At 34.5% G+C, this 27,714-nt stretch overlaps 1 protein-coding gene across 1 annotated transcript in view; it reads right to left on the bottom strand.

The window, feature by feature from the left end:
• Positions 1-27,714, bottom strand: part of EFTUD1 (elongation factor Tu GTP binding domain containing 1) — an 81,091-nt gene that overhangs the window by 52,993 nt on the left and 384 nt on the right. The window contains exons 2-15 of the mRNA XM_010571934.1: positions 27,312-27,414; positions 26,551-26,618; positions 26,270-26,354; positions 24,730-24,863; positions 23,973-24,110; positions 22,893-23,107; positions 18,349-18,472; positions 17,376-17,452; positions 17,097-17,233; positions 16,142-16,264; positions 13,438-13,537; positions 3,415-3,566; positions 2,539-2,717; positions 1,711-1,846 (exon numbers count right to left, since the gene is read on the bottom strand). Coding sequence (XP_010570236.1) covers positions 1,711-1,846; positions 2,539-2,717; positions 3,415-3,566; positions 13,438-13,537; positions 16,142-16,264; positions 17,097-17,233; positions 17,376-17,452; positions 18,349-18,472; positions 22,893-23,107; positions 23,973-24,110; positions 24,730-24,863; positions 26,270-26,354; positions 26,551-26,618; positions 27,312-27,402 — 1,759 coding nt within the window. The 5' untranslated portion in view covers positions 27,403-27,414. The remainder of the gene's footprint in view (positions 1-1,710; positions 1,847-2,538; positions 2,718-3,414; positions 3,567-13,437; positions 13,538-16,141; positions 16,265-17,096; positions 17,234-17,375; positions 17,453-18,348; positions 18,473-22,892; positions 23,108-23,972; positions 24,111-24,729; positions 24,864-26,269; positions 26,355-26,550; positions 26,619-27,311; positions 27,415-27,714) is intronic.

Genomic DNA, 27,714 nt, shown 5'->3' with positions numbered 1-27,714 from the left:
AACAGAAATCATTGTTACTAACTGGAATAATAAAAGTCTTGCATCACCACTGCTACAGATTCCTTTCATATAAATGTATTGCATTTTCTCGCAAGTGTGGTAAATCATCATCAAATCAGTAAAGGTGTTTATTGAATTTATGTAAATTAACAATGCAGTTTCACAGGGAAATGGGAGAAACAAATTAACAAGAAGGTATCTAGGGCTTCTAGTTTTAAAAATTCCTTAAAATAACATGAGATTTAAAAAAAAAAAACCTAACACATATATACCTGAGCTTGTATGTTTGAGGTAAAAATGAAAACCTGTTTTGCCAATATATAAAGAGACTAGACAATGATCTGGTAAAAAGAGATGAAATACCAAACATAGTCTGGCTAAGAGCTCTGACTGTTAATAACATCTTAGAATTCTAATGAATTTTTCTAAATATGACAAATCTTGTGTCACCATTTAGAACTTTTGTATTACTCAACTAATATGCTTTTCTTTATGGAAAAGCTAGACCCCACTGAAGAGTAGCCTTTTCGTAGAACTAATTGGTTAGAAAAACGTTTCTTGAAATTTGGTCCAAATCTTAACATTAAAGACGTAATATAATTCTTACAATACATTTTTCTCTGCAGGAGGCAGCTCCAGGACTACTTATTATTTGGCAAGCACAAAGACAATATCCTGTCCCTTTTACTGCAGAATGTTTTGGGGTGGTTTTTTTTTTTCTCTCCAAACTCTTAATCATTTTTTTGAAGTAAACAGACCATGTACTTAATACATCTTGATACTGAAAATGGTCAACTTGGGCATCAGACTAGAATAAGGTATAATTCAGAATTTTAAAATATTAAGCTTCCAATTCACCAGCTGCTTAGGTTCTGAACACCAGGCCCAGCATGGTTAACTGCCTGATTAACAAAATCCAATCCTGACAGAATAAACCTATTTTTAATTTACTATATGTTTACTATAAATTGCTAAAAATCAGATGATAGACATGAGGAAAAAAAAAATCTTATATTTTGCTGTAATTCATACATTTTCATTCACAAAATGAAAAAATAAAGAATCAAATAATTTTTAAAGTTTACACTTTCTAAATTCTAACCACTAATTTTGATATTAAAAAAAGACAAATGAAGGACAAAACCAGTAAAGAATGCTATTAATACTCTAGAGCAAAGCAGCTCAGAATCTGGCAAAAAAGAGCATAACTCAGCGATTAAGATGACTTATCACTTAGATCCTTTTCTGTGTATATAGTGCAAAATTTGCCACAGCCATAAAATAAATAATTTTTAGCACCATAGTTCAAGCAGACCCATAAATAAAACCACAATTTTCCACATCACTAGAGAAGTCATATTACAGAATTTCCACTGTTAGGAAAATATTATAAATAATCCTTGCAATTTATAAAATATGAGACCGTACTGCTACCTTTGGCAATTCCTGGCAATACTCCAACCTGAAGATAACAGGCTAATGTAATCCCTAGTTTTCTCCTATTCACACATCTTTTCCCTCACCACAATTCAAAGTTCACAGAAATCATACCTTAATTAGAGTACCTTCATTTTTTGCACACACATACCTAAAAATATTCATAGATTTATTTAAGTTTTCTTATTATGAATCACATCAAAACAATTTCAGTGTATTTTGGATGATACAAGGATTCAGGCTCTAGGAAATTAAATACTAGTTACATCTTACCCAGAACATTTCCTGCAGGTACTTCTTCAAGATCTTCAAGTTCTCTTCCCATAAGCAAGTAGAGATTCTCCAACGTACAGCAAGTCATATGAGGTACTAATGGCAGATCATTTGTAGCAGAACACTGGGATGACAGCTACGCAAAGTAAAACAGCCAGTGTTGAATATTTATCACTTAGTGCTGATAAAAGCTTCTTCCTCAAGACCTCCTTCCATTCTAAAGCTAACAAATGCATTTTAAAGCATTTTCATTTCAAAAGTTAGATATTAAAAATCAACATATACTTGAAAATTTTTTTTTCCCCTTCCAAAACTCCAGTCTTGTGGCAAACAAGCAAATGTCACCAAGAAAATAAGAAACAATGCTTTCTTTGGTAATGTTTAGGTGTGTACTACTCCTAGCTCACTTTTCATTGTCACTGATAAAACAATTTTTTTAAAGTAAATTCATAAGTAATGAACTTCTATGATCATAATCTTAAAACATTTAAACACCAATTTTTTTCAATACTATTATGCACCTTCCTGTTCCCCAAAAGCACTGTTTTTTCCTTCACAAGTTTTCTTTGAATCAAAGTATGCACATACTGGATTTATTGTTAGCTAATACAACACTGTGCTTAAACTATTTTGGAAATGTTAAGGTTTATAATGAGTTTATGGACACAATCAGCTATTACCAGAATTACCTAAATTACTTTGATACTTTTTGGAATTTTTGATTTGAACTTATTATTTATTTATTGAGTGAGCAACGTGTAAAAAGTTAAGTCATCAGTGTTTCAAAAGAATCCCAAGTTATGGTAACAGTTCACTGTCACCTCTTACCTTATGCAAAGACTCAGCAGGATCATATTTTGGTCCTAAAACAAAGATCTTTTGCCCTCTTCGCACAATGCCACTGAACACTCTAGCAAAAGCAATGAAAGACTCCTTGTTGTCTGCTTCCTGTTTCATTGCCTTTGAGGTCACGATCTCTACTTGACCAGTGAGATGTTGCTCTTCACCTAATCAAAGTTAGAAAAATATATGAAGAATAAAAGCAGTTTCTGCCTCATCATCTGAAGCGAAAAAAAAATAATCAATTACATATTATTCTACCACATCTGGCGACACATTACAAGATGGCAAGAATGCCCCATTGTAACTCATAATCCATTCCTGTTGCTCATACACTGCTTTTGTACCAATTTATTACTAGGCTGTTTGTTTCTGTTTTGTTTTTTTTTTTTTAATGAAACAGTTACTCTCATAAAAGCTTAAAGGAATTAAAGTTATATTGGCATAAAGTATGCTAGTAACAAGTCCGTAAGAAGGTTCTAGCAGTAAGCTAAACAAACCTGAATCTTTCTACCCCATACACAAGGGCAAAAGTCAATTGCCGCACCTTTCTACTTAAGAGTAAGAATTATTTAATTTTTCAGCAGAGCATACCCTTCAAGCATCACCTGGCTTTGCTGACTCAAAGTATAGACACCAACCACATTCTCAGGCCATAGAACAGATATCCATGGCGCTACCGCAGCATTTATGAACCATCAGCCTTCTTACAAATCCCTCCTTTACTCTTCGTTCGGTTCCATCTATTGAACTGTTTGGACTGGCATGTGGATGATTCTTTGTAAGGTACACAGCCCCTTGACAACACCTAGACACTACTATTAAAGGTCCTCTGAGAAAAACAGATAGTAGAACATTACATACTTTTCATATCACCAGTGTTCCCAGTTACTTCAAATGAATTTTCACTTGGGTGCTTTTCTGACAGATCCTTTCCTTTATTTGCTGCCAATTTTTCTGCATGCCTTTGTTTCGCAAGTTCACGCCGATGAGCTATTTCTTCTTGAGTTAAAGGCCTACATAGTATTTTAAAACATTAGTATTTGGAAATGTCATTTATTTTAAAATAAATTAAATCACAATAATTAGAATACTATATTTGGCATAAGTAAAAACTTATGCAGAATGCCTTTTGTCCCCATGATACTATGTATTTTAAGTCAGCTAGAACTAGCAAACTCTTCCTCTACCATGTTTAGGGAGATGCCACCATGTTAAGCTTCGGTTTATTTTGTTAAAATAAGTCAAGTTTCTCCCACTGATGTGTGAATTCCTACTTTTTCAGAAAAGATCCAAGCCAATTTTCAAAATTGCTTTTTACACCATGTCCACTATGTTATCCTGAGCTAGAATGACAGCTAAGACTAAGCATACAATATACTAATTTAAGCTTACCTATACCAAGATAGTTAGAAAAAAACCAGACTTTTCTTCCAAATACATAGGGACCAAACACTGTCATTTTAAATTATTTGTGGTACCTTTATTATTTTAAGGTGTTCTTTACAGCAAGTGTTCAAATGCAGGGAAAAGTCTCTGCTTGCTATAGCTACCTTTCCATAAAGTTAATAGGTTCATAAAGGACAAAAGACTTAAACTGAGACACCACCAACAAAAACTGATTTTAATATTCTGATGCAATTTCCATCTACTTACTGGTAAACCCTGCCTTAAAACAAAGTGCTTTAACATAAGATTTAAAGCAATAAATAATGAAAATTTAAGAATTACATTATCATTCCTACAAAAGGCAATATTAACAGACTTGTTTTTATACACAACTCCTTTCAAACATTTTAAACAGCAAAGTGAGTTACACATATATGAAGTCTAACAGCACTGCCTAAAACTGTCCATTTGATTTTTAAATCTGGCCCTAAATAAAAATCTGTGATATGAGGCTATCTTCTAATTTAATTAAGTCCAAACAAGGAAATTAATTTCAGATACTAGTCATCTTCCCTTTCCAGTTCCTCCCCTGTTTCTATTAATTTCCCATATAAAAGAGCTGAACCTATGATCCTGCTATAATCATTACAGATACTCTTAAGAATAATTTATTCTGGTTAGTAATTTCAATATCCACAATTTCTCATGTAACATGCTGTCAGGTGCCTACATTAAAAAAACCCCAACTTTATCACTGTGGCTTAAAAGCAGGAAAAAATAATTAAGTTATGCAGATATAATTTTTTTCATGGAACTAGAATGCTTTATTATTTTTTTTCCCCCCATTGGGAGCAATGGAAATTTATATTGCTTTCCAGCATTAATAAATAATTTATTTCCAAAATAATAACCAATGCATTTTTTGTATTATATGAACATTCTTAATGGAATTCTAACTCAAGAGAAAAAACAGAATAATTTTCTCTATCATAAAACACGCATTTGTACAACACAACTGGACAAACCAATCACAAAGTGTTAGATCTTGACTTCAACTCAAGAAGGTGAACACAATCCCACAGCAAAACCCCACCTACATGGTGTGTCCTTATGGCTGCATTTGCTCATATGATGGAGGCAAGAACAATGAACAGTTCTTAGTATTAAGATGATTTAGGATTCTTTCAGTCAGTTGTATCAATCACAGTCTGATGACCAGAAGCACTACAGCAACAGAGTAATTTTTCTTTACACAACAGGCACATAAGTATGATCGCTACTACAAAAAAAAGTTTGAATCACATCCCCACATCAACTATTCCACACTCCCAAACAAGGAAAAAACCCATCACTTAATGGTCAACGTTTTTATGTGTAGCCAGTAGAGACACTTACTGGATGCTTACTCTGCCCTTAACTGGATTAATTAGGGGAGGAAAGCCCTGAACAGCTTCTGTGTCTGAGACCAACTCACTTCCAGTAAGATTTTTTAATTTTTTTTTTTAATATCATAATATGGATGCTTTTCTGAAAACAACACATTCTGCAAGAAACTTAATTTTTAAAAAATGCTTAATGAGACTCTTCATTTTACCAAAATTCTTAGAACTTGAGGAAATCACTCTGAACACAGTTATCATGCTTACCTTGAATCCAAACATTCAACTCAAAAGAGGAAGAAAACTATACACAAACTAAAAATCTCTCTAAAAACTACCTAAGAGAGGCCCCGAGGATAAAACGTCAGAATCGGAAGCACAGACTTTCAGAACTCAGAACCTGGGACAGACACACTGCATGTCATAGAAAAGGCAGAAGCAAGACAAAATTGCCACTACAAACTCCTCAGCAACTTTTTTTTTCTTTAAAAAAGCATCTATTAATCACTGTGACAGAATTAAGAGTATGTATCTCTGAAATTTTGGAGTGTGGTATTTCTGTTTGGTTTGTTTACTTTCTTGCAAAAGAGAGTGAGACCTAACAATACAAAATGCAAAGCAGATGGTGGAGAAGAAAACTTTATGATGATTTTTTTTTTCCTGAAGGCAGCTGTTCAAAGCTATTTAAGGGTTTGGAATGTCTGAAAAAATTCCCAAAGGAGAGAGATTGATAGGGAAAGTACAGATAAGACAGCCAAGGGTGTCATAAACACAGTCTATGTATGATGGCATAGTATACACAGGAGGACATATGTGTGCATTCCAACACATTTTATTGTCCAAAAATACTTTTATTTTATGTAAATAAACCTGAGAGTAAAAGAAAAAAGTTTCTTCGCTTTTTTCCCTTTACAAGGTATTTTTAAAAGTATCAGTATATTCAGGTGTCAAATAGCCCTAATCACAAATGTTAAAGGTACCTTAAAATTCTGAATGCACCTGTGGAAGTTATAATACATATAAGCACAGTTAATTATAGTCTCAATTTGATAAGAAGCAGATTGAGTGTGGGTGGGACTTTAGCGAGTAGGTACAACCTAGACTTCCATCCTGGTTTCTGTCAGCATCAATTTCTATAAAATTAGTCACTCCCAGTAGTATCATTAGAAACCACAAAAAGATAATGTTGTCAAATAAATCCTTATACAGAATTGTAACACACTCAAGCAGAACACAGAACAAGATTAATGCACATAAGCCACTGGATCTGCAACAAAACCAGTTTTAAATTATTCCCTGATTTATTAAATTTCTCCAGTTGGCAAAACCAATCAGAAGAGAAATCAATTTAGAACAAATGCTGCCCAAAACAGAAGAAAGCTTCTCTCCTCTTCTTCCATACCATATTTCTTCTATCCCCTTTTTTCACTCCATAAGAAAGGATCTACAGCCTCATAATATTGGCAGAAAAAAATGGGAACATGCAGGCACACAAAAAACAGTAAATGAAAATTCTGGAGCAGAAAGAAAAAGAGAGTCCCTACCTCCACGGAGATGCTACAGCATCCAGACACCATACACATGAACCAGGCACAAGTAATAGAGCTGACATAGATGGGTAACCACATTATTACTAACTCATCTTAACCTCAACCATGTGGTAAACAAATGCTATGGAAATAATAATGTGGAAAAGGGTGTAATATATATACTATTAATATTTAGTAGATTGTTGATTAAATGCGTCAGGTTTCAGGTAATGTAAGCAAGCTACTGCTGACTTCCTTACTCCAATGTTCCCCTGGGATAACTCATTTAGTTTAAACTGAACGACAACTAAACTTCTTCATGCAATCAATCCTCTGAATATGATAGCTTTTCTACCCTTCCATGTTATCAAAGACAGACTTCATTCCAAAACATTTCAAAAATTCATAGTGAATAATCACAACAAAAAACCCCAAACATAAAGTGGCCTCTGATTATTATGGAAAGTGTTATGTTTATTTTTTTAACCTTTTAACCCTCAGACCTTTTTAAAAAGGAAACACCACAGTCAGAACATCAACTGATTTCCAAAACATTGGTACTACCATCAAGAAGTGTCTGTGATGCATCTCCTATGCCACAAACAATGTTTTTGAAGTGGCTGAGAATACTTTCTCTCCATACAGTTTTTACCAGTTTAAATTCCATGAGCTCACGGACACGTGCTTGACTTCATGAAGCTAAGGGGATAGTTTCTGTTAACATCTTTAAATCCAAGTAATTTATAGAGAATCTTCTGGATTACTCTTCATGATTCTGCTCTTCAGAATTAAGTTCTAGTTAAATCATTGGCTGCTGTTCTGCTCACCATCTGGCACTGGAAGACTTCTTGACAACAGCATCCCTGCGGACAGCTCTGTCAAGTGCAGCTTATTTGCTACAATTCAGCACACAGTATGTCCAGTGGTCTTCCCAATCCTTCTGAAGTTCATAAATTTCTGGATTAAATTGCTTAATGTCTATGGAACTATTTTCATTCACAAACTAATGTACAAGTACTAAGATTATTTCCTATCTTTTCTATTGCAACTGAAAGCACTAGGCAGTTCACAGTAGGAAAAAACGTGTATACACAAAATGAACAACTGAAAATCATCCAAATCAGAATTTACATAAAATCTAATACAACAATCTTCCAGGGTTCCTGCAAAGAGGAATACTCGATAACTGTTTTGTATTATATTACATAGCAATTATCATTCATTCTGAAATATGTAAGAAAACTAAGATACCAATATCAAGGGGTCATACACTGCCATGAAAAATACTCTTAACTGATATACTGACCTTTGGTTTATCTCACATACTAAATGTGCAATAAAGAAAGAAGAATCTTGAAGTAAAACTCTTCCAGAATGTTACAAGCTTTTCTCTCTTAAGCTTACAATTACACAAACTAAATCATGTCCAGAGTTTCAAATTTCATCCATTACTACATATTCCTCTCTTAGATCAGTTCCAAAGGTCTTAGCTGGATTAAAACGCATACTGTTACAATGAAATTTATTTCACAACAACCATAAGTAGGGGTTTTAATTTTTGAAAAGCATATATGACTTAATTATATAACTGGGTGCCATCTTCAGATGTTAGCCTGTAAATCTGACAGGCTGTTCAGGTGACTCATGCCATATTAATTTCTAATGCACTAACTACATTTTTGAACAAACTATTACTAATGCAAACAGAAAATGATGGGTTCAGATCACACTGAAGTCCCTGAAAGTCATATTGCCTTTAAACATAAAAATTAATTTACTTGCAAGAAGATAGTAATTTCTTACAGAGCTTGGAGCTTTGTAAGTGTTCTTTTCTTTTGATCAAGACAATGTAAGGTCTTTTTAGCTGAAGGCTGGGCAAAAATCACAGGATTTACATTTTTTCCAATACAGTTTTTTAGGAAACATTAGAAAGGAAACAAAGTACACTACAATCTGTTGGTTTAAGACATGCAAACAAGCTGTACCACAAAACAAAGAAACAATTATCATCATAATTGCAAGCAGAACTGTATGGGAAAGTGCCTATTTTTATGGTGACACCCAAGAAAAAAAAACAATCCTGATTTCAAGCTGACTGAGGAGAAAGAAGTACCTTTCACATTATCCGGAAGAAAATGGTAAGGGTATTGTATTTTATATCCCCTAGTACAGTCATGAAACATAATTTTAGTATATCAGATTATTTGGTCAATACACTTTATTACCACTGAAAAGCAGAAATGGAATTTCTTTAGTGTACTCTGTTTATTTACATTATTCAGCAGGATTGTAAGAACGATGGACTTGAAATAACATATATGGTTTGCCTCCCATTGCTGTCATTGCATCACATCACTGTGACATTTATACAGAAAGCTCTAGAAAGTTAGTAGAGGATTTCATCATAACAAACATCTGATATCCAATTCACATTTTCTCAATATTTTATATCAAATACACATAGCAACAGCTAAAACTACTTGAAAGCAATCGTACCTAATTACTAAATATTTCTCTTCTACACTGTGTTAGATAAAGACAGAATTCTGAACTTCAGGAAGAGCAAATGGGAACATTTATACTCTGTACCTAAATGCCAGGCTCTGCTTTTATTTATACACCTACACTCAACCATTCTGTTTTAGACTGCAGTTCAATGTAAAACACTAGTAGAGAGAAAGAAACAGCATATGCTGAATGAACACCTAATTCTGCACACAGCAATACTTAAGAATAAATAACCACATACATCATCAAATAACTATGGCCTCATTACATAAAGCAAGTAGCTCCAAAAGAAGCCAATATGGCCCTATTTCCTACTGGTTTTGGTTTGGTTATTTTAATATCTAAAATGAAGAAGATCACCCTACACTCTCTTATCAGGTGTCCTAATTTGTCTACTCTGCCCAACCACCAATTTTCAGAAAATTTACACCTTTGTCTGATTTGATTGGAATTAGCAAATAATTTCAGAAGTTCAGACAGATGAAACTGGAAGACAAAACATATTTGCACAATTCTCCTTTCTTTAGAAAACCTAATAAAAACTCAGGGACATACTGGTACCATATAAAAGTCAAGTTTCAAATCTTTCCAAAGAAGGATAAATATAAACTGCCAACCTGTTGTAACCTGACCACAAATTATTTTCCCATGTATTCTAGTGTTATAACAGCTGACAAACTTTGCTATTTAAACAGTAAAAGCAAAAACATAGCGGTTTTAGTATAGAATCTATTAATTTTTAAAGTCACCTTCTAGGAGATATTAGTTGCCAACAGCAGTCTCAAAGGACGTTGTTTTAATTAAAAATCCACCCTTCGTTATCATTTACTGTACACCCTGGACTTAGAAGAGCTTTTTGCTTTCCCCAAACTATGCTTAAAAAGTATGAAAAGCAGATGGCAGAAATAAGACAAACTATAAAAACTGCAAGGTCAATTCACAGCTTCCAAGAAATTTACAAAAAAAGGTAAGATCACCCAATACTACCTTACAAAAAGAAAGAAAAAGACAGCAGCATGGATCTACTTTTTTTCCTCTGGAAGTAGAGGAATATGTGTCTTGCCAAACTTGCAAAAAAAAAACCAAAGCCCAAAAACCCCAAACCCAAATAACCAAACCGGAGAAAAATCTCAGATTTTTTACATGCTTTAACATGCTTAAAAATACTCCCTTCCCCACCCCCCCAAAGGACGCAAATAACCTAGCTGATAGGTCCAGCAGTCAAACACCAGAATACACAAGAACACAGTTACGGCTCCTAAAAATTAACATGTAAATGGAACATATAACATGTATTAATGTTCTTATATAGGTAAGCATGAAACCACTGTTAATCAACATTCTGTACTTATTTGTTCCTCCCTATGTTCAAGCATTCTTATGAAGCATCCTCATGGAATGCTGATTTAAATATTGGATCTCACACACTCCACACAACCATCACTCCATTCTGTTAAGCACAATCTTCACTGTGTAACTGTAAATAGCACGCAGTGGCCAATATAATTCAAAACATGTGCTTATGAACCACATTTACACAATGCTGTGTTTTCAAAAGAAATACTTTGTTTCATGGAGATAGCTTTCCTCCCTCTTTAAAACTAACCTCCTTTTCTGATTTCTTCAAGAACAGCTTACCTGTAGAATATTAACAATTAAAATATCAAGAAAAACACCCTTAGCTATATTACTATTTTTCAAAAAGTGGAATCCAACTGTCACTTCAAAACAAAACTGTTAATACTACCTAATCAGCAAAATTACATGGTGCTGATAATGCCTGGTTATCTCAAAGAAAAACAGTCATGTCATTTCATTTTAATGCTAGCCATTTAGTAACTAATTGAATAATTTAATATTAAGGCTAGCAAGAAATACTTTTCACACAAACTACAGTGCAAGACACTACAATTTTCAATTTACTGAATAAACAAGGAGAAAGGACATATTGTCTACAGTCATCATCAATATGCCTAACGTCTTCCAGAAATAATCCCAGGACAGTCCTTACTCTCTGCAATATTACTTCAGAAAGCCTATTTTATCTAAATTTTGTTTGGAATTTTGGACCAGCTCTGCATTACTTGGACTATCAGTCAACTGCAATCCTTCACTCAACTCAGAAAACATCTTTAAGTTTTTCAAACCAGATTGATGACCAGAATTACAGATTTGTTACACAATATGTATCAGAGTGCAAAAATGCAATCGTATTTGTGTTCTGAAAACCAATAAAATTGAGAGCAGCGTGGGTTTTTTATCTAAGGAGAAAATACAACCAACAAGTCACAGTGCATAAGCTTCTGTACTGAATGCATCATTTTCCAAAAAAACTGAGCTCGTCATACACATATTATGAACCATAATACCTGGTAAATTTCTTCAAAATATTCTTTTGTCCATTTGGGGAACTTTTTCTCTCTTTTAAGAGAATAAAGGTTTAACACATGGCATATAACAACACACGTAAAATAGCTCTCTTCCTGGTGGGGGATGACTAAGGAGAATAGAAAAAACCCACTAAGAAAAATGTAAGATGAATATCGGAGGAGACATGGAAGGAGAGTTTATCTATGAGGCAAAGTGCTCATAAGCAACGGACACAGAATGAAAAAAAAAACAAAAACCACAACACAAAACAAAGCAGGACTTGCAGTAGCTAGCTTTTTTTCAAAATTTTGGTTAAAAACTTGAAAATACATCCAAGGCTTTCTGTGTCTGGTGTATGTAAAAGCCATCTTTGCCTCTATGTTACATCCTCACCATGTCAAAGAATCTCAATCCTCCCAACAAATAAAAGAACAGGTCATTATCAGTGATAGAACAGCCAGAAAGTGATGGCCTCAGTGTAGTCTTCTCCAGTAACTAGAGTATATATCCAGGAAAGCAGACAAAGCAGGAATGGCACTGCTGTGCTACACCAGTACCTGAGCAAGAACTCTTGTTTCAGACACATTTAAGGACAGAATTCAAAGCAAAACTGCACCATCTAGTGTCTGGTCAATCCATAAATGCAATGCATCTTTTCCCTGAATTCAAACTTAGTGCAGGAAAGATTTTTGGTGGAAGATTCATAGATAAGTGTGGTAAGAAAAAACTGAAGTAAATCTAGGAAGTGTGTGAAAAACCTAAGATAGTAATAAAGCTTTCAAACATTACTACAGGAACAGTACCATTTTTTGCACAACAATTTAACAGTCAAAATCAGTCTAATTTAGTAGAAAGGTTAGTATTTTCTATATGACTTCACTGCACAGTGACAATCCCAGAAAAACATAAAATGGCCAGTTAATACAGAAGTTGACTACTGAAAATATTCCAGAGGCTTAGAGGGATGAAAGATTGAGATGAACCCCATTCTTATAAACTCAACAGAAAAGTACATTTCTTCTGTAAAAAAAGCAGATGGCTTCAGCTAAAAGTAGTGCAGTTAAGTATGTCAGGGAAACGAAATCAAGAAGGATCTGTCCCTCAAAGAAAATAAGACGGTCATTAAACAATAAAAAGCTGTAACAAGAAAATCTTCCAAACCTCCCAGAAGAAAATCTTTTGAAATGCATTAATGCCTTTCAGTTCACTGCAAAAAGTTAGTCATGGTTTAGACTACTTTAATTAACCCATTTTATTTTGCACTTGCAATGGACTGGATGGTCACTTAGCAATTATGCCAGATTTGATGGGAAGCATTTCTTGGTATAAACACAAGCTGTTATGATCATGCCACCACAGCCTTACTGAAAAACTAAGAAAGCATTACAAGTCAATCATATTTTCAACGAAACATCCTGAAACAGCATACAATGCATGCATTAGGATGATATATTTGGACAAAAGTACTACTGTCCAGCAAATGTGTTTTTTAGTCTTCACCAAATTTGCTAAAACTTCTAAAACTAATATGATTAAACAAATCATCTCAAACTCATTCAGAAAATCTCTACTTGCTGAAAAGATTTTACTGCATCTCAAGAATTCATGAATTATTTTCTCAGGTCTAAACCAATTTATCCACACTTGCAACATAACTTTTCTTCCTAAAACTATCTATGTAGATCAGGAAGTTAAATGTTACATTTTCTTACCTTGGTTTATTGTGTGGTAATGCCTTTGCATCAACAGCAAACATTTTGGAAACAAAGACAATAACCGGGGCTGTTCCTTCACTACTGCATTTCATAAAAGCTGAAGAAACATAAAAGGAAGTTATTTGCACAATTTTTTCCCACCAGTAGGAACAAAACCATGGCTTTCCATGAATTTTATAGGAATTGCTGTTTATTTCCTATTTCAATGGATAATATGCTTGAGACAAATTAACAGGAAAAGTAGAAAATTATTCTAGCCTAATCATTTGATAACACTGCCTATATCTTCAAGTCTGTTTCACAATAAAATTAAATAAGAAAAATTGTAAAAATAGAACTCTTCATAACCAACTACATATAGTCCAACTAAACATATTGTTTTGATATCAAAACTTGAGTTCATAGGCTGGTTTAGATTAGAATGAAAAACAGAGCAGCTTAGCATTAAGACTGAGCTATTTATTCAGTACCTCAAAGTATTCTCTCTCCTTTCAATCTAAAGGAGGAAGTCCTGCAAATGACCAGACACTCATGTCTTCACAAAATTGTAACAACTTAACTGCAAGAATGGATATTCCTCAAAGGATGAAAGATCCACACAAAAATCATTCAATACTTAGGAAATTCCCATAAACTACTTTTTTCAGCCAACCTGGAACACTTTATCAAATCCAAAACAGACACAATACCATTCAAAACTTCTAACAACACAGAAAATAAATTGTTGTCTTCTACACTTCTCACTTTTGTCTGATGTATGAAAAGACTATATTGTAAAGTGCTTACGCAAATAAAGTGCAAAAGTACTACTAAAAATCAGCTTCACTAAATGTGAAGTACACTATTTTTTCAAAAGCAAGAACAGTAAGATCCGAGTTTACAGAGGCAAATTTCTTCCAATTAACTTATACAGTATTGAATACTGTTTGGAAAATACTATGTTTCTAAATGTTCAGTAAAGGATGAAAATATCAGTTGCCTCACCCATGAAAAACAAGTCCTAACAGCCTGTCAATTTGGCATTCACATCTCGTCTTAAACTGACATTTGGTATCTCATCCCTTTAGACTTCTTGAAGCTCTCTTCAAAATATTGTTCGAAAAACACTTTTCACTATACTTACAAAGTTAAGAAATGCTTTTAACTGTTACTAGCTTAAGCATAGTATCTTCTTGTAATTTTTACTAAACTACCTCTTGAAATATCAGAGAACATTTACTACCTTACTACAGCAAAACAGCAGTCTGTTATATTCTGTTCAGTTAGAATGTTTGCAGAACAACAAAATAATCCATATAAGGTCTATTTGTCCCCTACAAACCTATCTGAAAAGATAATCTGGGAACATTGTTTTTTAGACTACCAAATCTGGAGGAAAAACATCACTTGATTTTATACAGAACTTCCTACCCCACAGAGATTACCACATATACATGCAGAAGTACGAGCTTTGCTCACCACTGTCCATTACACCCATACCATCAGTTTCAACTTTGATTTTCAATTCCGCTAAATACTTAATTCAGCTTCAGCAGTTCTCATCTTTCTTTCAGGAAAAGAACTCACTAGAAATTCTCCTTTCCAAGCCATCACAATTTTTATGAAGGACATACATGAACACAGAGTTTATGTTTATAAATAATTCAAAGATAGAAAAAGGACTATGAGCATCTTACGAGCTCTCCTGCATCCTGTACACCAAGCTTATTTTCATTACTGCCTATATACAGTTCTTTTACTGCCTACAGCAAAGTTAAATCACTGAACACAGTCTTTCCATCCCCTATTACAATTTTATAGCACAGGACTTGGTGATTATCAAACTTCCTCTTGCTTACTTTCACATATAGACATCACAATGATCAACACAACAGCATCTGAATATACTACTAAACCCTTCTTGAGGAGGAACTCTTTAGTTAAAGCTGGGAACTCTGCCAGAGAAATTGTGATCTCGGTGAAATCGATGGCAAAACTTAAACTAACTTCAAAATACCAGGATTTCATATCTTCATTCAACACTCTGGGTAACGAAATATATTTGTTGCCCTGGAATTCTTTTGGCTCTTGTTTTTGTTTGCTAATCTTTGATCATTCTGGAATATTATGAAATAACTAAGAAATTAAGTTATACCTTGAGCTATGGAAATGTTGAAGAAATTCTTAATGACAATGTTTGTAGTAACAGCTAAGCTTCATCTTACCAACTTCTTTTCAGTACACAAACTACTTAGCAATAAATTCAACAAATTTTTTTTTTTATTTTAAAATACCTAAAGTTGGGCCTAGTTAATCAATATACTTGTAAAAATGAAACCCAAATTCAAATACCCTACTGGCTAAAAATTAGTGATTTTAATATAGAAGTTGGTAAAATATTCAATTCTCAATTACCTGATAACTTCTACTGTTTAGAACTAAAAACAAGTATTAGCCTCATATCCTTCCAAAATCCCCAGTTTCAGAGTCTTAGACTTTACATCACCTGCAGCTTGAGTTGTCTAAAAACCACGAATATATGGGATTGAAGAAAAATGTATGGCCATAAAAATCAGACATAATACTATGACATGTCACTGACAAATATCAACAAAGCTACTACAAGTAAAGTAATTACAAATCTAAGTAGAGATTACTACACACTTTATGATCCAAAGACAAACAAAACCACCTTCATGTTAATGGGAGAACACCTACTCACCATTTTTCAGTTCCTGAGTTTCTGGTGGCAAAGAATCAAATGTTCTAGCTCCAACACACATCAGCTTTTCCACTCTCTCTGGAGTGATATCAAGAGGACTGGGAAGTTTATTACACACCATGGCTAAAACACATTGCTAAGGATATATACTTATATACTTATATTTCCTTATTGAATGCAAATAAAAGGAAGACAAATGCTTTCAATGTTTGTTTCTTTACATCAACCTCATGCACTAACTGCCAGCAACAACAGATAGCTAAAATCCAGCTTTGCCTGTTACAGTGCATACAGCTCCCTCTCAAGTCAGCAACAATTTCTGGCATTTATCCAAGAGCAGAATGGATAGTTAAGTAGGGGTGGCTCACACTACGTACAACTGGGAAACTAAGAATAGCACAATTGGGGCAAGATTTATAGAACTAATTAGTACTTACACATCAATATTTTGACCATACCTACTATAATATAATATGTACTATATTATAAAGGATGCAAAGGCCGTCTACACAGCAGACAAACAGCAAAGGCTGATCTTAGATTTATATGCCTAAAACATAACACCAGATACTTACAGAAGCTCATGGACAGAAGACCTAAGATACTATTATAAAAAGGAGATTGGCTTATCCTTCAGGAAAAACACTAAAATTTGTATATAAAACTACATAATGAAAGTGTATTGTTAAACTACCTCCAGTTTCATAACTTATTTTCCTTAAAAAAGGATGCATGCAAAAACATGAAGTTGGTAGAAATGTAAGCCTAGTTGTAGATATGTAACAATATTACAAGTGAGAAATAGGTCCAGCTAGCATAGGCTAGCTGGATGTGAAAGGCACAGATGTGAAAAAAGAGAACAAATCATACCAAATCAAATACTGAAATATGTGAGCATTCTTTGAAGTCTGAGAACTGACAATAGAACCAAAAGTACTATCTTCGTTAAGGATACAGAGGACTGCATCAGATATTGGTAGCCACTGGCTACAAATGGCATTAAGATGAACTTTAGGGTCTGCATGTCGTGACTCCCGTGCACCAATTTTCAATCCCAAAGACGTGACTATCTTTTCAATTTTTTCTTTGTCTCTGTAAGGAAAATAATAAATAGATAAAAAAACCACAGTATCAATACATAACAAGCATCTACAACATTTCTTGTCTGAGTATTTAAAAAAATCACTATAGCACATGAAAAGAGATTCCATGAAAACTTTATAGATCTTCTCACCTTTTCGTAACAGCTTCATACAGACTCCATATGTTGTCCAGCACCAACTGCACAAACAAAGGTTTCTTTCCTTTTGACTGGTAGAATATAAACATAGAGCTAATTACCAGCAATTCCTCACTTTTACAATAGGCTTAAGACTGCACTTTTACCTGACCATTTTCACAGGGAGCATGTAAAACCTTTATTAAAAATCAAGACAGTTATCTGTTTCTACACAAGATCACTACTTCAACAGTCTGTCTTATATGAATGGTATAAGGCAAAAAATAAACACGAAATTTAAAAGTGAAGTACAGCATTTCAATTTCAGAGAAAGAGCCTGATAAATACAGAAGATTTCTACCTTGAGCCTGGTTATCACCCTTTTTATAACTATTAATCCTCACCTACGAAAACACAAAAAACCCATCATTAAATGAATATAGGGAAACTCCCTTCTCCTCCCTTAACTTTTAGTGGTGACACACTTAATGCAAGAAAAGTGTAGTTTTCAGGCCAGGGTTTCAATACAGCATTGAATGGGATTTCACTAAGGCAAAAAAGATTTTTTTCAAATCCTAAATCCTAAGCTAAACATGAGTATCCTAAATCCTTAGCTGTTGAAGGACTCTCAAGTAAGACAGAAACCCACTCATTACTCTCATTTCTACATTGTTAAGTCTTCCATTCATCTTGTGTGTTCCAGTCCGCACTGAATCCTTGAAGCTGGAGTGTCCCTTATTTTGTGAACAGAGATATTTAAGAGCAACTGTGAGCATTGTTAGATGATATTTCCTCCATATAGCTTTTGAATGGTCAATTTTGGAATGTTCTCTTCTCCAAGGGCTGATGCAAGGCTATCCTAGTGACTTTATACCTCCACTGATGTTGAGTGAAAAGGTACTGAGGTCAATTTTCAGAATACACTATGAGGAACAGAATAAAACAAAACAAAATAAAAACCAGGTAATATTTCTGACAACCTCCCTACCTGATCACCTTTCATTATCTTCTTTGCTTTTGTATTTAGATAATAATCTCCCCATAAAGTCTTCAGAAGTACTGCAGGCTTAATTCCAATCTTTTGGCTGTACAGTTTGGCAAAATGCTCAATGCTGAAAGGAAACAAAATGCATCTTGATAAAAGTGTCATGCTGTTTACACATGCTTATCAGCCTAAGCAACAGAGAGCTTACGTGAAAATCACACACAAATCTCAAATTCTTGTTTTACTCCCATTTTTCCAGTCATCTTCACTTTAGCTCACATTGTTACACCTGCAAAAATATTTAGTCATAACAGCTCAAAAACATCAGAAGTATTTGTATGATTTTGGTTTAAGTCAGCTTCAAGCTTCAATAAATATTTCTGTACTACCCCTCCAGTAAAAAACTCAAAAGCATAATACAAAAATTCTAAATACTTATGTAGATGACTCTCAAATTCATTCTATGAAAGATGTCCAATGACACATTTAACTATGGTCCGTGACCAGAATGGTACAAGTTAAAAACCAAGTATTGTTTTGAGCCACACTTGAGCTATCAGATGGTGGTGATTATTTTTTAAATTAACTACTTAGGGCACTTCTTGTTGTTTGAATCATTTCTTTAATAATTAATAAAACCCAGAAAATAATATAAAAATGGTAATGCCATAACTGTGTTATAAAGCCAATTGTGTTGTTCAGTGGTCCCCATGAGTTAATAAAAGCAGGCTGCTTATGACCTAAAGAGGGAGTCCTGAACATTCTATGGCTTCCTTGCTGAAAATGTTCAGTAAGCAGTAATAGAAAAAATTTCCACATATTTGCTCCCTGTGCAGGCAGAAACAGAAATATACATTTACAATCAGAACAATCCTATTTACAGAACAATGACATTTGATAATCTGTTCTTTGAAATCCAGAATTCTTAAATTTCTACACACCTAAAAAAAGACCTTGCTCATACCAGCAAGACATAAGCTGTGAGTTCTGAACTAAGACCAAAAAGGAGATTTTTTTTTTCCAGAAACTACCCCAAACTCTGAACTGGGGCAGAACCTTCAAGATTCTTGTGCCAGCAACTCCTGCATATGTATTTATGGTGTTTTTCAACACTTGAGGATTATGAGAAAGGCATATGTACTAACTTCACTGGATAAGGCTGGCACTGCCTAATGGCTTAATTTTTTCTGCCATGACAAATCATAATACCTTTAGGAACAGAACCCACAACCATGTAATAGCAGTCAAGGCTTGCCCCAATTAAGAAAATGCTCCACTGATTCGTATTTCACCACATAGTTTCAGGAGGTACTTCTGGACTACCAGCAGTACTAATTAAGGAAAATGTTCCTTCTCCCCCACGACCCCTTACATGATTTATCAGAACCAGGGCCTGCCAGTTCATCATAAGAAACAAAGTAGTATCAGAAAGCCAACAATCCTCATTCAGCTTCAACAAATACATTACAACATTTTCAGGATGTGAGGGAAAAAATGGAGAATTAGGACAGGTACAAATAAGAAAACTAGCAGATAGGAGTCCTGTTATTTGTCCAAGCCATAAGGACATTTTGTGAGATAGAGAATAGATTAACACAAATTAGTCTACTGTGTAATGTATAAACAGTCTGATCCAGACCCAGCAGCAGAATACTAACACTCCTTGCCTAAGTTAGATGCATAAATGTTTTTGGCCGAGATACAATATTGTACATGGATAGTTCAATTAATATGATCTTTAAAAGGTTTCAATATATGAAGCAGAAGGGGATTAAAGTTTGGGGAATCTTAGCAAACATGGTTTTTAGTCTCATATTCAATAAAAAGCACTGTAAGTTTTTTAAGTTCATCTTGTACCAGTATAGTATTGGCAAAGAAGAAACAGAAAGCCGCAGTCCTCTCTAGTATACCAATATACCAATCACAAAAATAAGGACAGATCATATCTGGCCCATTTCTTCCCCCCTGTTTGAAGCTAAATTACAATGAATACTTAGATTTCAGCCTTACAGAAACTCTGCAAGTAAGGTTCAAGCCATTTGACAAGCATTTCAAGTGGTAGGGACATAGCAAATACAAAGAAACAACTAAAGCTTGACCAGTTATCATTCCACTTCAGATTACCCTAGCATATATCATTAATCATCCATCACACATTCTACTCTGCAGAAATATCAGTTAGTAACATATACCAAGTGCTAAAAGCTTTGGGGAAAAATAATTAAAAAAAAGAAAATTAAGAGAAGGTATTATCTCTGAAAACAACAAATTAGAGCACTCTGAAGCCCTAAGCACTGTTTTAGAGAAATTTTCTTCTCCACTGCTCTGTATATACACCAATGTTATTGGAAATCAGATACATAACCTGGAAGTACATCTGAGAGTAAACTCTTGTGTCAAACAGTTCAAACTGAAGTATATTTTGCTAAACCTCTGAGCTGTAGAATCTAATCAATTTTCTGCCACATATGTATGAAATTTAATTCTATTTGCAGAGAAATTATCAGAGAAAAAAAAATCATGAAAGGAAGGTAACTATCTGAAATCTCACTTTTACAAAAATAACCATTCTATTCACCCACCATTTAAGAACAACATGCTTGCTTTCTCATTACAAAGGTGATCATCCGGTGTTTATGACCACATGCTTATATCAGAATGCAGTTCCATAACCTATAAAATCTTAATAGTTGATCATTTACTTGCAAATATCAAGTAGCTTGATCTAAAGAAACAGCTTCTAAATTGCTTTTGAGCTTATAATTCTACTTATTGTAACAAAGCACTCCACTGTTGTTATTTTCTTTAAGAAACATTTTTCTTAATGTTTAGCATTCCCTGGCAGCATACTTAGAATACTAATGCCAAACCTAGGCCACCTTTGAACTTCCCGAAAGAAAAACTTAGCTTTTTGTTTTCATTTATTCCCTTCCACAGGCTTTGTCTGTAGTCAAAACAAAAATAAGGTGCAAATTGCCCAATCTTTATCCATACAGGTCAAAAATAGCAGATAACACTAAATCATTTAAACACCTGCTAAAGAAAATGTTCATATTCTGACTCTGAACTTGTTCAAGTTTGTAACAGTTGCATCTCAAATACTCTGTATAACAAGTTACAATCATAATCCATTTTTTCCATGGAATTTCAGTGAAAAGTTACAATTCAGGAAAGCTAGAGCCTACAGAAATCAAAATACTGTTTCCCTGCACATCATAAAACAGAACTGTGACTGTGGGCACCATATGGGAATTGAGGACTTCAGATAAGATGTGTGTTAATGTGCAGACCACCGAAAGTATCAGAAAACCCCCTCTAGCCTTCAGAAATTAAAAGGTCTCCCCTTGTTCACATCGTCTATGAAAAGATCTCTTTCAGACTAAAGGACATTTCCGAATTTGAAGATTTGTTTTCAATTTCCTTACACACTCATACTCCGATTTTTCTTTTTATAAATTGCTATTATTCATGACAGATAATTAAACTAAAATAGCCTGTTTTATTTTCGCTTTCCTCTGCAGCGATAAGAAATGTTTGCATTAGACTACAAACTACGTATGGAACCTTATTTAAGAGCTTGACTTTGACTTAAAAAACCTGGAGCAGACTTTTAGTTGACTTTTTTTACAGGTTTTGCAATATTAAAGACATACACTGTATTACTGAGTATATCTTTTTAATTATATTTTCATGATGAAGACAACGACTCCACCTTGTGGCTAGCAATCAGAACATGTGTAATCCTTACAGAAGCCTGCTGCCCTTTCAAACTAACTACTAAGAAAAGGATTGAAAAACAGAACTGATCACAAACTCAAATCAGTAATCCAGAAAGTTTTCTGAAATTGTTCTATCCCCAAATTCTTATGCTTACTTAAGCATCTCTGCACTGTTACTTAGCAACCTCCCAAAACAGAAATATAAAGATATTAGGTAACAAGAGATAAAAAATGCACCTGAATGAAGAACAGAAAAAAGCTAGATTAAGACTGATGAGCATAACCACTTCAGGACAACTACATAATTTCAAGGACAAGTCCAAGTCTGGTACAGAAAAAACAGATCACAGTAATGCTGTGACCCAGAATTGTACTGGACTGAACTGGATAGCTGAAACTGCTGCCCTGATGCCAGTTGCCGGTCTTATGCTCGTTACGAACATCACTGTCCCTGTAGCTGGAAAGTCTAATCTACTTGTGAAACACCTCCTGTACTGCCACAGTTTTTTGCCTAGTCTATTGCAGCCTATCAAATGCCAGCAACTAATAAAATACTCAGTTTACCAGGCTAGGCTGGACACTACAGTGGGCTCAGCAGCTGCTGTGTAAGTAAAACAATGGTCCCTGTCACGTAGATGACAAAGCTGGTAGTATTTTCAGCTGTCCAGGGTTAATAATATATTAGAACTGATTATATTCAGTTGCGTATCATAGAAAAATATAAAAAACATCTTTAGAAATATGAAGTAACTGAAAATACTTCAATCAGATGCAGTAATCAATTAAAAAAAAAAATAAAAGAAGTCAGTAACTAAATCCCAGACTTACCCAAAACCCCAGCCATCAATTGCACTGGCAAACACCACATTTCCATGGTCTGGTGAAAAATAAAGATGTGAATCATCAGTATCTTCCAATCCAGCACTCCAGTCATAAATTTGATCTCCTGTTGCAGTGTCTGAAATACTTTCATTTTCTGTTTCTTTCTCAGCTCTTTCTTCTAAGACTTTAGAGGTAAAGAGTGCTCCAGTGACTGCATTGATCTACAGAAGAATATGTAAAAACATCCTAAGATTCATTCACTCTTTCACAACCATTGCAATCCCCATACACTCCAAAATATAAAAAAGAGAGGTGGGTTTTTTTAACCAGATAGCATGCCTGTGACTCATTTTGCAATAGGAAACATAGACCTTGTGTATCTAATCCTGCCCATTCGAAGACAACAGGAGTTTGACGAGACTAACATTTTGACTTAAACACCATGTACTTTCCAAGTCAAAGTCAACCACTTCAGGACTGAATCAGATCTAGAATATCATGCGTAATACACTTTGTCTCTCAGAACAAGGAATGGTGAAACAGGAACTTGTTACTGCCAACAAACAACAAAGGGAAACCAGGTAGATAAGTGCTTAAAAGTAAGCTGGGGGGGGGGGGGGCGGGGTTTGAAGGCAACTTAACTTGCAACTGAAAAGATTAATTAACTTTATCCCTGCATAAATCCATCAATATCAGGAGCAGCCTAAAGATATTATTTGTCTACCTTCAAAGAATTTTAAGGAATTTAATGAGAAGAACAAAACATTCAGCATATTATTTCTAAAAATGAAGACTCTTCTTAATGACCTATCAAGAGGCATTTAATGCTCTTTTCTCTATAATGGGCATTCTGAATGAACCTCAAAACCAACTAGAAATAAAATATACCTCAATGTTAAAAGTTAGACTAGATGTTACAGTGCTTGATCCTGCAAAGTAAGAAAAAACTGGTTCTGCTGCACTAAATTTCTTCCAGCTATAAGGCATGAAAATTACAGTCTCTCGCAATTCAAGAATGGAGAAAAGGGGGAAGAAAAAACACTCAACAAAATCTGCCTTGTGAACATGATACTATAGCACGAATACCTGTTCTAAGATATTCTTAAGGTGCAAGTATGCTTCCTGAGGGGTGAGCTTGAGCTCCACAATCAAGCGATCGATTTTATTAATCACCAATACTGGACGTATATTTTCTAGCCATGCTTGCCGTAGAACTGCTTGAGTCTATTAAGAAGGAAATAGTTAAAAAAATCCATTACAGAAAGCTTGATACTACAAAAGAGATGGAATGTTAAAGAAAATGACAATACAATTTTAAAATTTAATTAAACATATAATAAAGGACAGGTTGACATTCAAACCAGAAATTTGACTCCCATAGTACACAGTGTTAGTTATTACAGAATTCTGCAGAATGGCAGAATATCATGGTGAAAACACCCACAACAGCAAAATAACCTGTCTTTATAAAAGTAAGCCATGAAAAAAAGCAGTTATTTTGCATATTTTTCCACTTTAAATACCCTAAAAGCACAAGTAAAGATATTAAATTATTTCCCTTAAGACGTTTATTTCTTCTCTATATAAATATTCCATTACCTGAAAAATTGCATACTCACTGTTTCAACCCTACATCACTACACCCATTCACCAGTGTTGCTCAGTTTTTCAGCACAACTATGAAACTAACTACCCTCTTTCATACCTCAAGTACATTGTCATTTATTAAAAGTTTTACGAAACTTCTTAAACCAGCTCATCTTTATTTCTACATAATACACTTAAGACTTTGCTTACTCTGTCTTCTCTACCCCCTTTCTCTAATTAATATACTTTATTTCACCTGTGGACAGACTCCTTCAACAGCATCCACCACTATGATGCAACCATCACAGAGTCGGACAGCAGTAGATACTTCTGAAGAAAAATCCACGTGCCCTGGGGAGTCTATTAAATTAATCAGATACTCCTGATCACCTAGGATCAAACAATAAATTAATATTTCAGAACATTTTTCAAAAATACTTGCTTTCAGCCACGTGGTTATACTGTTTAAGCTATTATTAATTTCTAAACACCAAATCTGCAGTAACCCTTATGCTTAACAGGAAGACTGTCAGCAGCATAACATCTAGCAGCTTGTACCTAATTCGTTTTAATTTCACTCTTAATGCCAATCTTCATCTTTCAATGCCCAGCTAACTTTGGAAAATTAAAAACAGAACTACACCTGCCAACCAAACAAAAAGAAAAACCCTAACCCTGAACAAGCTCATAGCAGCACTACAAATACATCACTAGCTAAAACACAAGTCAACTACGCTACAGTCTGCATTTTAAAGATAAATCATGACAGACTATCATAAAAATAAACCCTATATTCTTGATAAAATGCCTCATTTCATCCTTGTCATTTTTTAAAACATGTTTTTTGATTCCATACTACTAAAATATCTTCAATATATCACTACAGGTGAAGTTTTCAATATTTTCTACACTACTCCCCAAAAAAATTCTGCTTAGAGAAGACTCCACTCAACTTTTCATGAGCTCACTGCATTTACCATCAGCCATAATCAAAATAAGATCAAACAACTTTCCTGTTTAAGAAGTTGCATTAGAGCCTAAATTTCAATACAACAGAAAAACAACAGATATAACAGGTTCTAACCATTAAAAGTAAGGTCATTTCAGAGTCAACAATAAACCAGCCACAGTTTACAATACTTAGCTGGAAAATCATTAGTTTCAACTATTTTTTATAGTCAGCTGTAGCTGAAATGGAAAGACTAACGGTGGCTTTTCTGTTCATGCAATTTTTCTGTTATTCTTTTTTCTGCACAAGCCTGTTAATAATGTATCTCATGTTTTTCATTCACCTAGCTCAGTATAAGACTGGTGAAGAACATGGAGTCATAACAGAGATGAAACCGTAACTACAACATAAAAAAAAAACCTTAACAATTTATAGCAGAGTATAACAGGCACCTTGACACGGAAGTACAGTAAAGATAAGACTGTACAAAATCATTTAAAAATTTGTTGTTTTTTGAAAGAAGATCTTACCTTTCAGTGACATTATATCAAGACTTAAGGTCAAAATATAAAGATTTAGATCTAAAATAAAAAGACAAAAGCAACTATTCTAATTGTCTCCACTCTGAGATATGATTGAAGATGGTTTTCCTAACCCTGAGATGGAACTCAATTATCTCGGTTAACAGTTGAACACATGCCTAAGTCTTTGCAGAATCATGGCCTAACACTGAGAACCACAAAAGTAAAAGTTGCATACAAAAAGATCTCAACAGCAACAATGAAAAGACAGGGAAAATAACAAAAATATGTATTAAAGTTTATACTTGCCAGCATCAACAACTTACCTTTCACAAAATGCAATGAAATTGCACTAGATTTCATTGTTATTCCTCGGATCTGTTCATCTTCTCTACTGTCTAGATATCTCAGCTGAGCACAAAAACAAAAGAAGTGGTGATAAATCTGTAGAATTATCTTCATAAGTTACTTATCAACTGTCAAAGAGTACAACTGCAAGAAAATGAGGTTTAGCAAGACTAGGAATGGAATTTCCTCAATTATCACTGATTTACAATGCCAGCACGTACACACCAGATTTTTGTTAAAAATGACAGTATAACTCTACCTTTCCTGCCAAGCGGCTAGAGATTATTCCATTGCTAGATATTAGACAATCAGCTAGAGTAGTTTTACCTGAAAAGAAAAATAAATTACTTAGTTTAAATTAATACAGACAATAGAAAAAGATGCGACATTATTATGAATACTGGCAACATCTAGTGTTCTGAGATATCAACATTACAAAAGGCTTTAAAATGCCACAAAAGTACAAGCTAATTTAGAAAAAAATAAATCCAATTATTCAACTTCACCTGTCAGGTGCACACAGATTTATTTTTGAAGAGTGGATGCAACCTTACCTGTCATGACCAGAACAGCAGTTGAAATAACAAACACTACATCAGAATCTCAATATATCATGCAATTAGAGGAAAGATTTGTGCCCTAAAATGAGCATTTATTATTTCCACCTATGTAACAAACTTCTTCCATTAAGTAAACATAGAAATACAACAGCCTACCTCACACATGCATATATTTAATTCATGCCAACATTCAGCATCTCAAATGTAGAAAACGTTCAGTTTCAACTATTCCAAACTATTACAGTGTAATGCTCTCTTACGTTCTAAAAGATAAGCTGCATCAGGACAAAAGAAATGTGCATAAAGCAATTTTACTTCTCAGAATCGGGACGGTTTAAAGCTAAATCCGTGAAAACCTACTGCTTCAAAACAGCAACCACAATATCCCACCATCATTCAAACTAACACGCACCCAAGTTTTCCTCACAAGGTTTCTGCCAGTCACAAACACCTGTCTTACCATGATCCACATGGGCTAATATACAGATATTCCTGATTCCAGAAGTCTTCTTCTGGAGGCCAACCATCTTCCCCACACTTGTGAGGACCATGGTTAGCTAATTCTGTGAAGAGAGGAAAGTATTTTATTTAGGTCGCAACTGAAGAAGCAGCTTGTTGTTGTTGTTTTGTTTTAATTACGTAAGTTGTGGTTAGAGCTACTCATCGGGGAAACCTCCCGTGACACGTGGAGCGCGTCACGTTCCTCAGACACCATCTGTACCACACCTGGGACACCAGAAACTTACAAAACACGAGTCGGGAGGATGGGTCAGTTTCTCTTTAGGTATGCACACAGAGCCACCTCAGCTCTCCGCACCCGAAGGCCCCTCCGTCCCCCGTTTCGCCTTCCCACCCCGTCCCCG

Source organism: Haliaeetus leucocephalus, unplaced genomic scaffold (assembly GCF_000737465.1).
Source record: "Haliaeetus leucocephalus isolate CR32 unplaced genomic scaffold, Haliaeetus_leucocephalus-4.0 Scaffold339, whole genome shotgun sequence".
NCBI lineage: Eukaryota > Metazoa > Chordata > Aves > Accipitriformes > Accipitridae > Haliaeetus > Haliaeetus leucocephalus.
The sequence above is the reverse complement of the archived record's forward strand: the minus strand, read 5'-3'. Positions and strand labels throughout refer to the sequence as shown.